The following is a 12696-nucleotide window of genomic DNA, read 5'->3' as shown; positions in this document are numbered from 1 at the left end:
GATGCCATGACACATGAAGAATCCATTTTCTCTGTTCATTACAGCAAGGCGTCCTCCCTCAAACTCTCTTTCCCCAAAAGAAAGCGTAAAAAGTGCAGGTAATGCAACAGAGCGTGACTCCAGCAAATTGCTGCAAGTGCCCAGCACTTGTGCCCGGCTGCATCCAGGTAAAATTCCAGGTATTCGCTAGAACCTGAGCCGCAGAATCATTTCAGCGAGGCCTCTCTCTCCTCAACAGTCAGACGGCTAAAGAAACTGAAGCCGAGGAAGCTCCGCTAATAGTTTACAGTTTGATTTAAAAGATACCCAGCACTGCACAGGCTCTTAACTTATTTTGGTGATGCTGGGGAAAAGCTGCTGGTTGAAGCAGCTAACTGAACATAAATAAAGATAACACAAGAAGCCAGACACAATTACAAGACCAGTTAACATTTCTCAAAACACACCAATACTGAGTTGATTTCTCCTGTAACAGAATGAACACAGCATCAAATACATATTTTACCCTTAAATAGAACAACTTTATTCAAGCAAACCCAAGATTATTCCAAAACTATTCCTTAGGATTGGCTTCTAGAATTATTTTTGCTATTTTACCTATTCAAAATCCCTTACATATTGCTTAGAAAAAAAAAATTTATCTTTGAAATTTTCATTTACAAAGCATTTTGTTGGAAAAACAGTGAGAAGATGAGAATCCCATTTTTCTTACTCGTCCTTCTCTATTTCTCCAACAAAACTAAACGCAATAGTGAGAAGTTACACCAATGCTTTGCTCAACTTTATAAAAATGAGACTCAAGAAGCGCGACTTCCAAGTAACCCAGACAACGGTGACGTCAGCAGACACATCGGGAGCTGGGAGTGACCTAACAATGCAGAGTTTTAAGACTGTGGTCTTCAGTCACGCCGCGGTTCTACCCCGCACTGCGCTCTAAGCCTAGCAAACCAATTTAGAGTTCTCTTTATTTCAGTAAAGTTGAAATAATTTTACTTTGAAGATTTTGGTTCAGGGGCCTAAAGGCTCAATCCCCCCGGCAGCAAGCGAACCGGCATGCGCCGTATCGTTACACGACCGGCTGAAGGCGATGAACCTCTCCTGTCCCTTGAGCGTGTTAGGAGCTTGCACCGAAGAACAGGCCACAATCCCAGGGCTGTGTTTTGAAAGCATTATCATCTTTTACTTTATAGAAAAGGTACGTTTCCAGCCAAAAGTCTCTTCCAATAAAACAGACATGTTTGTGGATGACTTTCAAGATCCAAATAACCTGGTGGACGCAACAGAAAAAACGTAGATGAGAACTGGGTACAGCTGTTAACAGCCGTGCCAGTGCCGTTCCGGCTCAGAACCCCAGTGCGCATCTGGAGGTGGATTTTGCTCCCCCCCCATCAGACCACGTAGCTACGTAAGCGACAGGAGAGCAGCCCGCTAGCCTGCCTACCAGAACTGAAGCCTGTTTCCAGGGGCTGTTCTCAAGGCTGATTCCATTTTATTATTTGCTGGGGTTTCCCCCTTCCCCAAAATGAAAAACATCCCAAAAGTTAAACTGAACTGCTGACCCAAATGACGTTTTATCTAAGGACCATTCTACCTACGGCTAAGTGACTCGCACGCTGGCAGAGGTTTTCATGCACTACAGGTGCCCACATTAGCAAAGAACTGCGAGGTCAACCAACGTCTCTTTGAAGATTGAAATAAACAAGTGAAATGAAAAGGAATTATGGACCAAGAGTGGGAGAGAAAGGGATCCGAAAAGAAATCTATGTGCAAGAAAAATCCCAACACGTACGACTTCCTATAAAGAACTGACAAGATGCTGCACAGCGTTACTTACACAATCATGCAGAACATCATGAAGACATTCCACAAGGCAATGAAGATTCGAAAATATCTGAGACTCAGCAAAAACTCTCTGATATTATCACCTAAAAAATCAAAGAGAAGATGCCTTTGACGTAAAAAATACCCAACACACTGACAAGTCACATTTTCACCACTGCCTGAAAAACATAAGCAACTCTGACACAGGAAAAAACCCAAAGGTCAGAGAACAAAACACTGAAAGTTGAAGTTTTGGGTAAAAGATCCGTACTATGTTAAGCGCATCCCTCCTAAGGACATGTGGGAAAATAACCAATACAGGGTTTGCACCATTAAAAAGGGAAGGACAGCCCCCCGCTGTAGTTTCCAGCCTTCCTGCCACTTCTAACCAGCAAGCAGAGATAGAAAGGAGCAATGCAGGTGCACACACACTAAAATGGGACTCAGGCTGTAGGCAGAGCGTTGCCTCTGTAGGCACCTACATTCAAAAATGCAGAAACAAATGTGCATTTTTGTATTTCTTCTCAAATCACCCATTGGGGATCAACAGTTAGGTTTGTCATGCCTGTACATAAACATAATGCAGCCAAATTTTAGGTTGCAATTGCAACCTAAATTGCAAACAACCAGTTGTTCCAGCCACAGAGTAATTCGCATCCACGTAAAACGGGGTTAAACTTGTACTTTGCTGCCTTGAAAATGCTTTAACCAAGGGTTTCCTTCGGAAAACGCCCATTCCTGCGTGTATATGGACAACTGGCGCAGAGGCCGGCCGGGGGTGGCAGCGCCCAGACCCCGCTCCGAGGCTCCCGGGTCCCCTCCGTTACCGGTCGTGGGCTCCCTCGACTCCTCGCCGAAGCCCTCCGTGTCTCTCTTCCTCCTGCGGGACAGGGAGGGGGGGATCCAGTCAGGTAGGGTGAGGGCCCCCCAAAACCGGCGCCTCCCTCCCTCCCTCCCTCCCCCGTTCCCGCCCGCTCACAGCCTGAAGTTGAGCACGGCGCCGGCGTTCATCAGCAGCGTCCTAAGGGAGAGACAGAGAGAGCGGGTCAGGCCGGGCCGGGCCGGGCCGGAGCGGGCCGCCCCCGGGCCCCGTCCCCGCTACCCGCAGAGCAGCAGGTCCCCGATCATGGCGGCGGCTCCGGCGGCGGAAGCGGAAAGGGCGGGCGCTGCTCGCCGCGCTGCGGCGCCTGCGCTCCCCGGGGGCGGCCCCGGCAGCGGGGGCGGGAGGGCTCCGCGCCCGGACACCGTCCCGCCGCGTCGGCGGGAGAGGGAACCGCCCCGCGGGCCTGGGCCGCGCCGGTCACGCCTCCCGCCGCCGCCGCAGCCCCGTTAGACGCGAGGCCGCGCCCCGGGACGTCCCCCCGGAGGCGGGGCCGGGGGCGGGCCGGGGCGAGCGGCCGAGGGCGGGCGGGAGGGAAGGAGGGAGCGCGGCCGGCGCTGCCCGCTGCCGCGGCGCCATGGAGCTGGCGGGGGCTCTGCAGCTCGGGGAGCTGGCGGCCGCCTTCGCCGCCCTGCCCGTCTTCCCGCTCTTCGACACGGCCTACTTCATCGTCTCCGTCCTCTACCTCAAGTACGAGCCAGGTGAGTGCGGCCCCGCGCCCTTGGCCGCCCGCTGGGGCGGGGTGGCCCGTCCGTCAGGGCCGGGGGCGGGCCGCGCCGGGCGGGGCCGGGGGCGATCCGCTTCTGACGGGCGGTGAACGGGGGAGAGCGGCGCCGCTGCCGCCGCGCTTTCCGAGGCAGAAACCTGGCGGTTTGCGCTTGGAGAGGCCACCCTGCCCGTGCCGTGGCCACCCTGCCCGTGCCGTGGCGACCCTGCCCGTCCCGTGGCCACCCTGCCCGTGCCGTGGCCACCCTGCCCGTCCCGTGGCCACCCTGCCCGTCCCGTGGCCACCCTGCCCGTGCCGTGGCCACCCTGCCCGTGCCGTGGCGACCCTGCCCGTGCCGTGGCCACCCTGCCCGTGCCGTGGCCACCCTGCCCGTGCCGTGCTCGGCAGTTTTCGCTGTAAGCAGCCACGGTGCTGTGCGTGTGGCGGGATTCAGGGCTCGGAGCCCTGCTGCGTTGCTTTTTGTCAGAGGTTCTGACACACGTGTCTAAATGTAAAGCAGAACAAAGCCAAGAATTAGTCGCTCTGATTTTGAAAATTAATCTTGCCTTTTATTTAAGATTGGGTTCCAACCACATTGAAGTATTCAAGTTCAGTCACTTCTTTGCTGCTATCCCAGGACTTAGTGTTACCTTTCTGTCCAGTTGCTCGGCTTTTCTATTTTTGTGGCAATACTCCCCTCCTATTTATATACAAAAAGGCTGTAAGTAAAACCTTGGTTTTTTCCCACCTTCCAGACCATGCCGTAATCTCTTCCCAGGCACCCTGACTGACCTTGCTTTGTTTGTTCCCCTGGGCTTATCTTGTAAAGATCGATAGAGCTGCATCTTAGCTTTCACTTTCTGCACCCTTGCAGTCTGACTGTGCCTTGGTCTTTTCCGAATGCCATCTTCTCTATGTATTTTTGATACCGTGTGCGCTCTTCGTGCTCTGTTTTGAGTGGTTTCAGTGTAACTGCCCGATGACTGAGGAGAAAAAAACCCACCCACGCTTTGGTATGATTTTTAAATCCTCCAGTTGTGAGATCTCGGTGCTGTACGATCTGCATACTGTTCTATTTAAACTCCGTGTAAACAGAAGTGCTGGGTTTTCGAGGCCTGATCACTTACAGCTGTCTTCCAGCATTAAGTCCTGAACGGAACAGTTAACAAGGCAACCCTTATGAAAATAGCTTTTAAAAATATGTAAGCCCAGTAATCCACTTGGCCTGGATAAGGCTGGGGTGTACTTTTCACCACATTCCTACACTGCTTCATCCCACAGCTCCTATGCTGAAGATCAGTGTCAGGACAGTAATGTCCTGTTTCCTCCTTGGAGACGGCATGGCTTCACGGAGCCAAAGAAAAACAAGTGTTACTAAATTTAAGCCTCAAGCTAAACTTCAGGTTCCTATAGAACCAGCTTCATATCATGGCTGTTGCAGCTGTCTCGCTTCCACTGTGTTTTCAGCTGGTTTACATGTCTTTGAGGATGGAAGAGTATGAGCAGTCATAGTTTTAGCATATGCTGATTCACTTACTGCTATTTAAGGTAGGCCGCTGTTAGTAATGTTGACATAACATTTTAGGATTCTCGCTTTTGACTGCCTGTTACTGGCTTACTGAAGAGAGTTTGGTAGCTGAAAGGCTGCACAAAGGACTCTGGAGCAGTTTAAGGTGATGAAACGATCTTACAGGATTGATGTTCTTGAGAGACTTCCTTGAAGAAGTACAGAGGTGGATGAAAACGGCTAGAGGAATAAAAAAAACGCAAGAGAAGGTTGTGGGAGGAGACCATAACATATTACCAAATAGTAACACTGTGTTAATATCTAGTTGTATTTTCAGAGGGCATTTCCAAACTAGTACAGGAGCAGGGAAGAATCCTCAAACCCTCTTCTTTCAAATAAAGATTAAGAATTACTGTTCTATTTTTACAGGTTATCTTATGAATGAAAGCTGAACAGATTGTTCATGAATTCTAGAGGGCACCTAGGTTGAAGCAATGGAGAGAATGGTACTAGTATGCATTTTATTTTTAGACTGTAAAAAGACATTGATTTCAAGGGAAAAATTGTTCTTTCTGATTGCAGTAAGTAGCAGCAAATACAGGAGATAAACTCTTAGCCAGCTCATAAACTTCTAATGACTTGGTTCATTTGAAACCTTACGGGGGGGCCTGCAAGCTACGATCACGCGTATCATTTCTTGACAATATCTGGTACTTGTTCATGCTTCCCAGAATACATGTTTTTGTATTTTGTTTTACAAGCTCTTTTCTTTGACTTATTTTGTTGGAGAACATGCACTGCAAGCCTCTTTCTTAGAGGGTCTTGAAGTTTCTGCTTACTTGCTGAATCCCTCTTCTCATTTAGAATTTGCTTCACAGGAGCCGTGGAGATGTCTCGTAAGAGCCCTTTTGCCTCCTGGCTTTGTGCTATGCTGCACTGCTTTGGAAGTTACATACTTGCTGATCTGTTACTTGGAGAATCCCCCATTGATTACTTCAGTAATAACTCCAGTGTCATCCTGGCCACAGCAGTCTGGTGAGTCCTTTGCACTTCACCTAATTTATTAAGCCCGAGACGCCGCTGGCTGTGTACAAAACCATCCGGTGTGAAGGGAGGTATTCTGTTTGTGTGACACCAATCTATTATCTTGCTTGGATTAACTGGGGAAAGAAGAGGAGGGGCGAGGTCGTCTTTGAGTCTTTTGTATTCCTAGATCTAGTTTCCAGTTTCTCTGACCAGTTGTCTGTGCTTTGATTGTACGGGTTGGGTCCAGTCCAATCGCCGGGCATTTCTATTCATAGCTGCCGCAGCTGAGCTGTGGCCAAACCGCAGAAGCAGCACGCACTGCACTGATACCACATATAGCAGAGGAGTGGCACACACTGAAAATTTGGGGGCATTTTATTCATCATGTTAGTGAAACGTGCACAAATTAACCACAGTTACTCCAAGTTTCATTTCCTCGGTGCGTATGGGTTGTAGGCGCTTTTGTGTGACAGACCCAGCGTTCCCCTCTCCCTGACGTAATTCAGGCTGACGCCACGGTACTCTTAATCCTCTCTACGTCCCGGATCAGGAGAAACAAATGGGTCCTGAAACTCTTTGTGGTTTTGTTCCAGGTATTTGATATTCTTCTGTCCCATGAACCTCTTCTACAAGTGCGTTAGCTTTCTGCCTATGAAGCTCATCTTTGTGGCGATGAAGGAGGTGGTCAGAGTTCGCAAAATTGCAGCTGGGGTCCACCACGCTCATCACCGTTACCACCACGGGTGGTTCATTATGATGGCGACTGGATGGGTCAAAGGTGAAAGGCGAGATGCTCTTAAGGCAGCAGGGAGGCACCCGGCGCTGTGGGGAGGGACGGGAGAAGCTGTGAGCGAAGCTCACGGTGACCACGTCACCGAGGGCTGGGTAGTGGATGTGGTCAGCTGGCTCCAATCAGTCAAGTTCCCTGGAACACAGGGATTGATTCGTCCTTGCAGGATGGTCGACAGTGGAGTCAGCAGCTAACTTTAATGGAGGCACGAAGAACTGGAGTCACTATCAAATACGGGTGTAGGATTCAGGAATTCTTTATCCTTTCTCCTGCGTTCTAGCGCCTCTGGCCTCGCCTGTATCTTTTCCGGGGGGTTCTATCAGTGTTGAGACAGCCCAGTCAGTTTTCCTTTAGCTTTTGTCTGGAGCAAGCATTTGGGCATCAGTAAATGGAACAGAGGCGAATGCCCTTTCCCTGCATCAGGAAACGCTTTATAGAATAAAGTCTAGAAAGCGTTTGCCCTGCTCTGTTGTTTTAGGCGAACTTCTTTTAAATTTGGGAAGAATGTCATGAACCTTTTGTTCCCCTTAGGTTATCCTTATCCCTTGGGGAGCTAGAGAAGACAGCAGAGCTCTCCCTGGTGTGGCAGTTCTAGCTATTCGCATTTACTGTTTCACAGGTTCTGGTGTTGCCCTGATGTCCAACTTTGAGCAACTGCTGCGTGGGGTCTGGAAGCCAGAAACAAACGAAATTCTTCATATGTCCTTGTAAGTAGGTAGCCTATAAATTCCCTGTCAGACCAAAAATGGAATTTAAAGAACCATTCAGGACTGGATGCAAACCTCCTAGAAAACTTCTTTATTTCTCTTCTAGCCCTACAAAGGCTAGTCTGTACGGCACAATCCTCTTCACTCTGCAACAGACTCGCTGGCTCCCTATCTCTGAAGCCAACCTCATCTTCTTTTTCACCATGTTCATGATAGTTTGCAAGGTAAGTGTCCAGCAGGTTTGCTGCTAACAAGTTCACGGAACCAGAGAAAGGGTACAGACTTAAACTGGGGGTGTTCACCTTCCTAAGCCACTACTGAGGGCATTGGCTGTACGTACCAGGGAGCATCTGCTCGGGCAATTATAGGCTCAATTCTCCATCATATAGGCAGCATGGCAGAAGATCCTTGTGATGTAGCCTTGAGTCATGTAGCAATAGGGACGTTTATCTGGGGTAGGTGGAATGCTCCTTACTAGTTAGTATTTCATAGCTGGTGTATGTGATCTTTAACTAAGTATTCACTGTTGCACGGCAGGTTTTCATGACGGCAACTCACTCTCACGCCTCACCTTTTGCTCCAGTGGAAAACTTCATCTGCCCAGTTTTCTTTGGCTCTGTTTCCAGTGGACACACCAGTCATCATCATGATCAGCATGGGGCCTCCCATGAGGTTTCCCATCCTCCGCCTCCTCCTGCAAAGTCAAAAGAGGAGCTAAATGAAGGCACAAGGAAACGGAAAGCAAAAAAAGCTGAATAAAAAAGCAACCATGTGGTAAACAGGCCAAGAAAATTCTTCCAGAGCTGAGTCTCAAAGCCACGTGTGACCTCCTCTATCCTCCAGTCCTCTCTCAGACTCCAGAGGAGAGGTGGAAGCCAAGACACTGCCAGGCGGGTCCCTGAATTTCATTTGTGCTCTCTTGTGTTGCTGCTTGCTTCTTGGTCTCTGTCTCTCTCTTCTGATCATATTTTCAGGGATTTGTAGATTTGTGCCAGGATGATAAGTGGGTGCCAATTCCCAAGCTGTCAGCAATTATGATGCGGCATTTTCAATTGATGTAAAATCTTTCCCTGCGTTTATTTATGAATGGAGGTAATGGTTTGTGCTCCTGCAACTCCTAAGTTCCCTTGAGTTTTCCTTGACCTTTTTGATGTCTACCAAAACAACAAACTGTTTAGATACAATCAATGTGGAAATTGGATTTCATACTCAAGGAAATTAAATGGTCTCATATGAGCCTGATCTAATTTTTCCTAGCTCCCACATCTGCCATGTCTCCAATTAATGTGACATTTTGTATGCAGTAAGGACATCAGCTCTGGTGTCCTAGCCAAACTCCGTTTCTCTCGCCTAAGTTCCCTCTGATTCTCGACAGATAGAACATTGTCACTTTCTCAACTAAGTCTGTGTTTGCAAGAGCTTTCAAGCTGTGAAATGCTCCCAGTGCTATGTATTGCTACTGTTATTATTCTAAACCGTTGTGTAGCGTCGCTGCACGTTGTTAATACTAGCGTGTCCCACCTCAAACCTGATCATATTTAACTAGGGAAGAAGCATGGTTCTGGTTTGTTTGTAATCCTGTGGGATACAAGAAGGGTGTGTGAGTGTAAATAAGTATTTATTACTATTTATTTATGATTGCCAGGGCACCTAATTCATGGACCTGAAGCTGGCTTTTTTAAAATGTTGCATCTTTATATAGAGAATTGGATACTTCGAAGTATGGCCCTAAGCCCACAGCTACATGCTGGTTTGTGCCTGAAGCGGTGATTTTGGTGTGCTGAAGGACAGCCTGAACGCTCTCACTGCATGCAGGAAGGAGCATTTCCTATATTCTTAAATTAAGGTATAAAACCTGAAGAAGTGGATTTCACACCAGCTGATTAAAACTATTTTAAAGGACTGATAAAAGCACACCAGCTGAAGATGTCCATTATCCTTCGTAGGTCCCTGTCAGCCAAACCACTGGTCTGTGAAAGCAGCTTGTGCCCAACGTGTGAAGAAGAATATGAAATGCCTTGCATGGCTCAGGGAGGAGTCTGTCAGTTCGTTCACGTTCTGCTTAGTGAATACTGGCTTTTAGACTAGTTTTAAGCTGTTCTTATAACTGACTTTATTCTTAAAAATGTCATCTGAAGCATTGCACCCAAAAGACCAGAACTCGTTCTGAGGTTTTTTTTGATCGCCAAGGGCTGGGATCACTGCGGTGAAAATGGCAGCGTGGGGCTGTGGCCCTGGGCTCTCAGATAAGCAGCGTGTTGCCATCCCTAGCAATAAGGTTTGCTGCTGTCATCTGCCAGCTGGGAATATAAACAAGAGGATTTAAGAACAGCGGTTTTTCGTGTGTGTGTGTGTCCCTGTTCAAAACGGAAATTGATGGTTAATTAAAAATTAAAAAAAATTTCTTGTATACAAGGAGATGAAAGCCAGTACAAAAGGTCAAATGATTTGTAGGCTTGGGTTCTGACAGTGCCTTAATTTTGTGAGTTTCCCTCCCCTTCAGTAGAAAACAGGAATTCTACCTGACAACTCAACTGTCTGGTTTTGCAGATACTGGTCTACTGAAACCTGATGTATCACTAGCATGCACAAGACTATAAATGTTTTATGAGATGTCTGATTCAAGGGGAATTTTGTTTTATAAAAGCCGTCAACAAATAAAAATTGTGAAGTGACTCTGGTTGGCCGCTGGCACTTGAGGAAACGTGCGTGTTTCTTTTACTCTCGCCAGTCTCAGAAGCCACACGCTCCTTGATCTACTTAAAGTCTCCTTGGCCCGATGACAAAATGATTCGAACGGAAGGGAGAGATCAAACTTTGATATGTCCTGCAAGTATGCCCGAGCACGTTCTAAATGGAAATAACATGGTAAAAGGTCCATTGCTGTTGTTGTATTTGTAGTGTTGTTGTCCAAGCAGACTTTCTGAGATTTCAGGGAGGGGAAAAAAGGAAACTTAACTTCCTTCGGTGTTTGTACCAGTTGACTCTGCCTTTCCTTTTGTCACTGTGAGAGGACGGGGACATTCACCTGGGACAGGTAAATGTACACACGCACATACAACCACACACGCACAATTCCAGCATATTTATATGGAGTTTCAATATTTCTATTTAAAACTGAAAAAAATCAAGATGCTTTGAACGAGTGTGAATGTTTATTTAGCATGGTACTGTTAGCTGCTGCTCTGCTTTCTAAGTGCCAGAGTCCTTGCTCCTCAAAGTCTTTTGGACTGAGTCAAATCATAGCTGCTAACCAAGAACAGATAGGAGTAGTGTTCCAAGAGACGTTAAAATTAAAGCTCTGTACACCTTCAAAGCACCTTATCTGGAATGGGATTAGTATTGAGAAGACAACTGCCATAAAGAAGAGTCACAAGTTTCACTTAGTGAAGCCTTTCATAGCGAGAGATACAGAACCTTTCTTCAATTTCCATGGCTCAGCGCTGGCAGTCGTTGGTACAATTCCAGACAGGCGTCCTTCATCCCAAGACGCAGAGATGGATCTTTCAAAAAGCAGCGTATTTTAACCGTTCCCGCAGGGGCGCAGGGTTCTACAAGGCTGCTTCAGAATGGTTTGCCCACCCTCCTCTCCCGCGACATCCATTTCAGCGTTACAAACAAATTTTGCTCTGTACCTGGACGGAACAACAAACGAGCAGGCTGATGAGAGCAGGCATTTCAAGTGCTTTGAAAAATCCTACGATGTCTCAAGAGTCCCATGCGGGGCGGGGTGTGCAGAATGTTCCCGGCTCCAAACTCCGCTGCGGCACAGGGCAGGGGAGAAGCATGCCAGGGCTTAGACTTCCACGGGACAGACGTCATTCCCTCCAAAGATGTTCTGATCTGATAACTCCTGGTACTAACTCCAGTGAGATGTAGCTAAATTTAGCAATAGGTTTAATCCTCAAAGAGGCCCTGGTTGCCTGATGGAAAAAGCAAAGAGTTTCAGTTGCTGCTCTCAGCATTTCTTGTGGATTGACAGGTTTCCCTTTTCTGATACATGGAGCGAGCCAAACCCAGCGTCTACAGCTTGTTCATTGTTGCAGATCAGTGTCACAGACAGGGACAGCTCTACAGCCCTTACTGTGTTTGTAGGGAAAAAAATATCGGACAATTTTACAGAAAACATCAATAATTCTTCACAGTAAATGAACGGAAGTAAAAAAAAAGGGAGGCCAAAGGAAAGAATTTCTATTCTGAAGAGCTTATGTGAGAAAGGGCAAAGCCAATACAATACCAGTGTTCTTGTTTTCCCCTTTTCCTTTCATTATTAGTGACAGCACGTACGTTCTTCCACATTTTGTCCAAAGAGTAACCAAATTATATAATCCAGCTAAGCGGAAAGACCCAGAAGGTAAAGATGGATGTTACCTTGGCCATCCCCTGAGCAACAGAGAAGTTGTTCCTTTTAACGCTTGCCAGGTGATGAGCTGCCAAACGCCGCCTTCTTCCTGCAGCCTATTTCATGGCTGTGCGGTGCTTGAAAGGCGTAAAGCACTAGATCAGTGCTGAGGGTGTCAGTCCAAATAGCACAGGATGCACAGAAGCATTAAAAATTACAGCTTTATGCATTTCACAGTCGCACATCTTTATTTGGGCCCTTCGCTACAATTGCCTGCTTTACGGTGCTTGTGCTATTCTTTACAGGACCTACCCGGCTACTGTAAGACACAAGACCGATGATTATACGGAAGGTGAGGCTGGTATAGCAAGGCATTTCCCACGACCTTAGATATCCAGCTTTTTGCTGCAGCAAGGATTTTTCTCTCAAGATCTTTTAGTTCTTTGCCAAAATAATGAGAAATCAGAATATACATCTATAAAAGATCTTCTAGAAAGCTCACAAAGATAATTTGGATTTAGTATGAGCTTCTTCCATCTCCGCTAGGAAGACAGGACACCGACAAGGCAAACTACTAGCAATAGAGAAAATACGCTGTTGATACCAAAGCCGAGACAGTCACTCTGCACACAGAGGGCTGATATTTGCCTCTTTAGGATGCTCTTACTATTGCCCCAAGGAGATCTGGTTTGTCCTGTGTGCCTATCCACAGTAAGGAAAGGCCAATTAAAGGGGTTTGGATTTCATCAGACACCAACAGCGTGGTTCTTACTCGGTCAACACCCACAAAATTACCTCCCAGCTAAGAATTTAATCCTGCTCTCATGTGGTCTGGAAAGGCAGCAGCCTGTGAGCAAGCTGTTGGGGGATGATGGCTCACAGAACAGACAGACGGTGAGAAAACAAGTTCCCTATCA

General features: G+C 47.4%; 2 protein-coding genes across 8 annotated transcripts; one reads left to right on the top strand and one right to left on the bottom strand.

The window, feature by feature from the left end:
• Positions 1–408: 408 nt before the first annotated feature.
• On the bottom strand, positions 409–3084 carry SMIM7 (small integral membrane protein 7; the record flags this gene model as incomplete). Of its 4 annotated transcripts, none has more annotated exons than XR_014230283.1 (5): positions 2924–3062; positions 2801–2842; positions 2304–2701; positions 1835–1925; positions 409–1267 (listed from the first exon to the last, which is right to left on the bottom strand). XR_014230283.1 is itself a non-coding variant. In XM_082331006.1 (5 exons), the coding sequence occupies exons 1-5, from the start codon at positions 2947–2949 to the stop codon at positions 1252–1254; spliced, it is 228 nt and encodes a 75-aa protein (XP_082187132.1). In that variant the 5' UTR covers positions 2950–3054. The 4 variants fall into 4 exon arrangements, 2 of the variants coding, with proteins under 2 accessions (XP_082187132.1, XP_082187133.1); XR_014230284.1 differs by having other exon boundaries at positions 2506–2701; positions 2924–3061; XM_082331006.1 differs by having other exon boundaries at positions 2649–2701; positions 2924–3054.
• Positions 3085–3162: 78 nt separating this feature from the next.
• On the top strand, positions 3163–10117 carry TMEM38A (transmembrane protein 38A). 4 transcript variants are annotated; one of them, XR_014230282.1, is made up of 7 exons: positions 3163–3402; positions 5793–5949; positions 6534–6718; positions 7350–7437; positions 7544–7661; positions 7975–9283; positions 9384–10117. XR_014230282.1 is itself a non-coding variant. In XM_082331003.1 (7 exons), the coding sequence occupies exons 3-7, from the start codon at positions 5804–5806 to the stop codon at positions 8194–8196; spliced, it is 759 nt and encodes a 252-aa protein (XP_082187129.1). In that variant the 5' UTR covers positions 3321–3402; positions 5344–5420; positions 5793–5803; the 3' UTR covers positions 8197–10117. The 4 variants fall into 4 exon arrangements, 3 of the variants coding, with proteins under 3 accessions (XP_082187128.1, XP_082187129.1, XP_082187130.1); XM_082331003.1 differs by adding an exon at positions 5344–5420 and having other exon boundaries at positions 3321–3402; positions 7975–10117; XM_082331002.1 differs by having other exon boundaries at positions 7975–10117.
• The last annotated feature ends 2579 nt before the right edge of the window (positions 10118–12696 follow it).

This window comes from Platalea leucorodia, assembly GCF_965183815.1.
Source record: "Platalea leucorodia genome assembly, chromosome: 21".
In the NCBI taxonomy this organism is placed as follows: Eukaryota; Metazoa; Chordata; class Aves; order Pelecaniformes; family Threskiornithidae; genus Platalea; species Platalea leucorodia.
The sequence above is the reverse complement of the archived record's forward strand: the minus strand, read 5'-3'. Positions and strand labels throughout refer to the sequence as shown.

What these genes read in the sequence shown, in the direction of transcription:
- TMEM38A (XM_082331002.1), top strand. Translation starts at nt 3,279, where the DNA reads ATGGAGCTGGCGGGGGCTCTGCAGCTCGGGGAGCTGGCGGCCGCCTTC. An exon ending in CTACCTCAAGTACGAGCCAG is followed by an intron (nt 3,403 to 5,792) that starts GTGAGTGCGGCC and finishes TTTGCTTCACAG; the next exon opens with GAGCCGTGGAGATGTCTCGT. An exon ending in GGCGACTGGATGGGTCAAAG is followed by an intron (nt 6,719 to 7,349) that starts GTGAAAGGCGAG and finishes ACTGTTTCACAG; the next exon opens with GTTCTGGTGTTGCCCTGATG.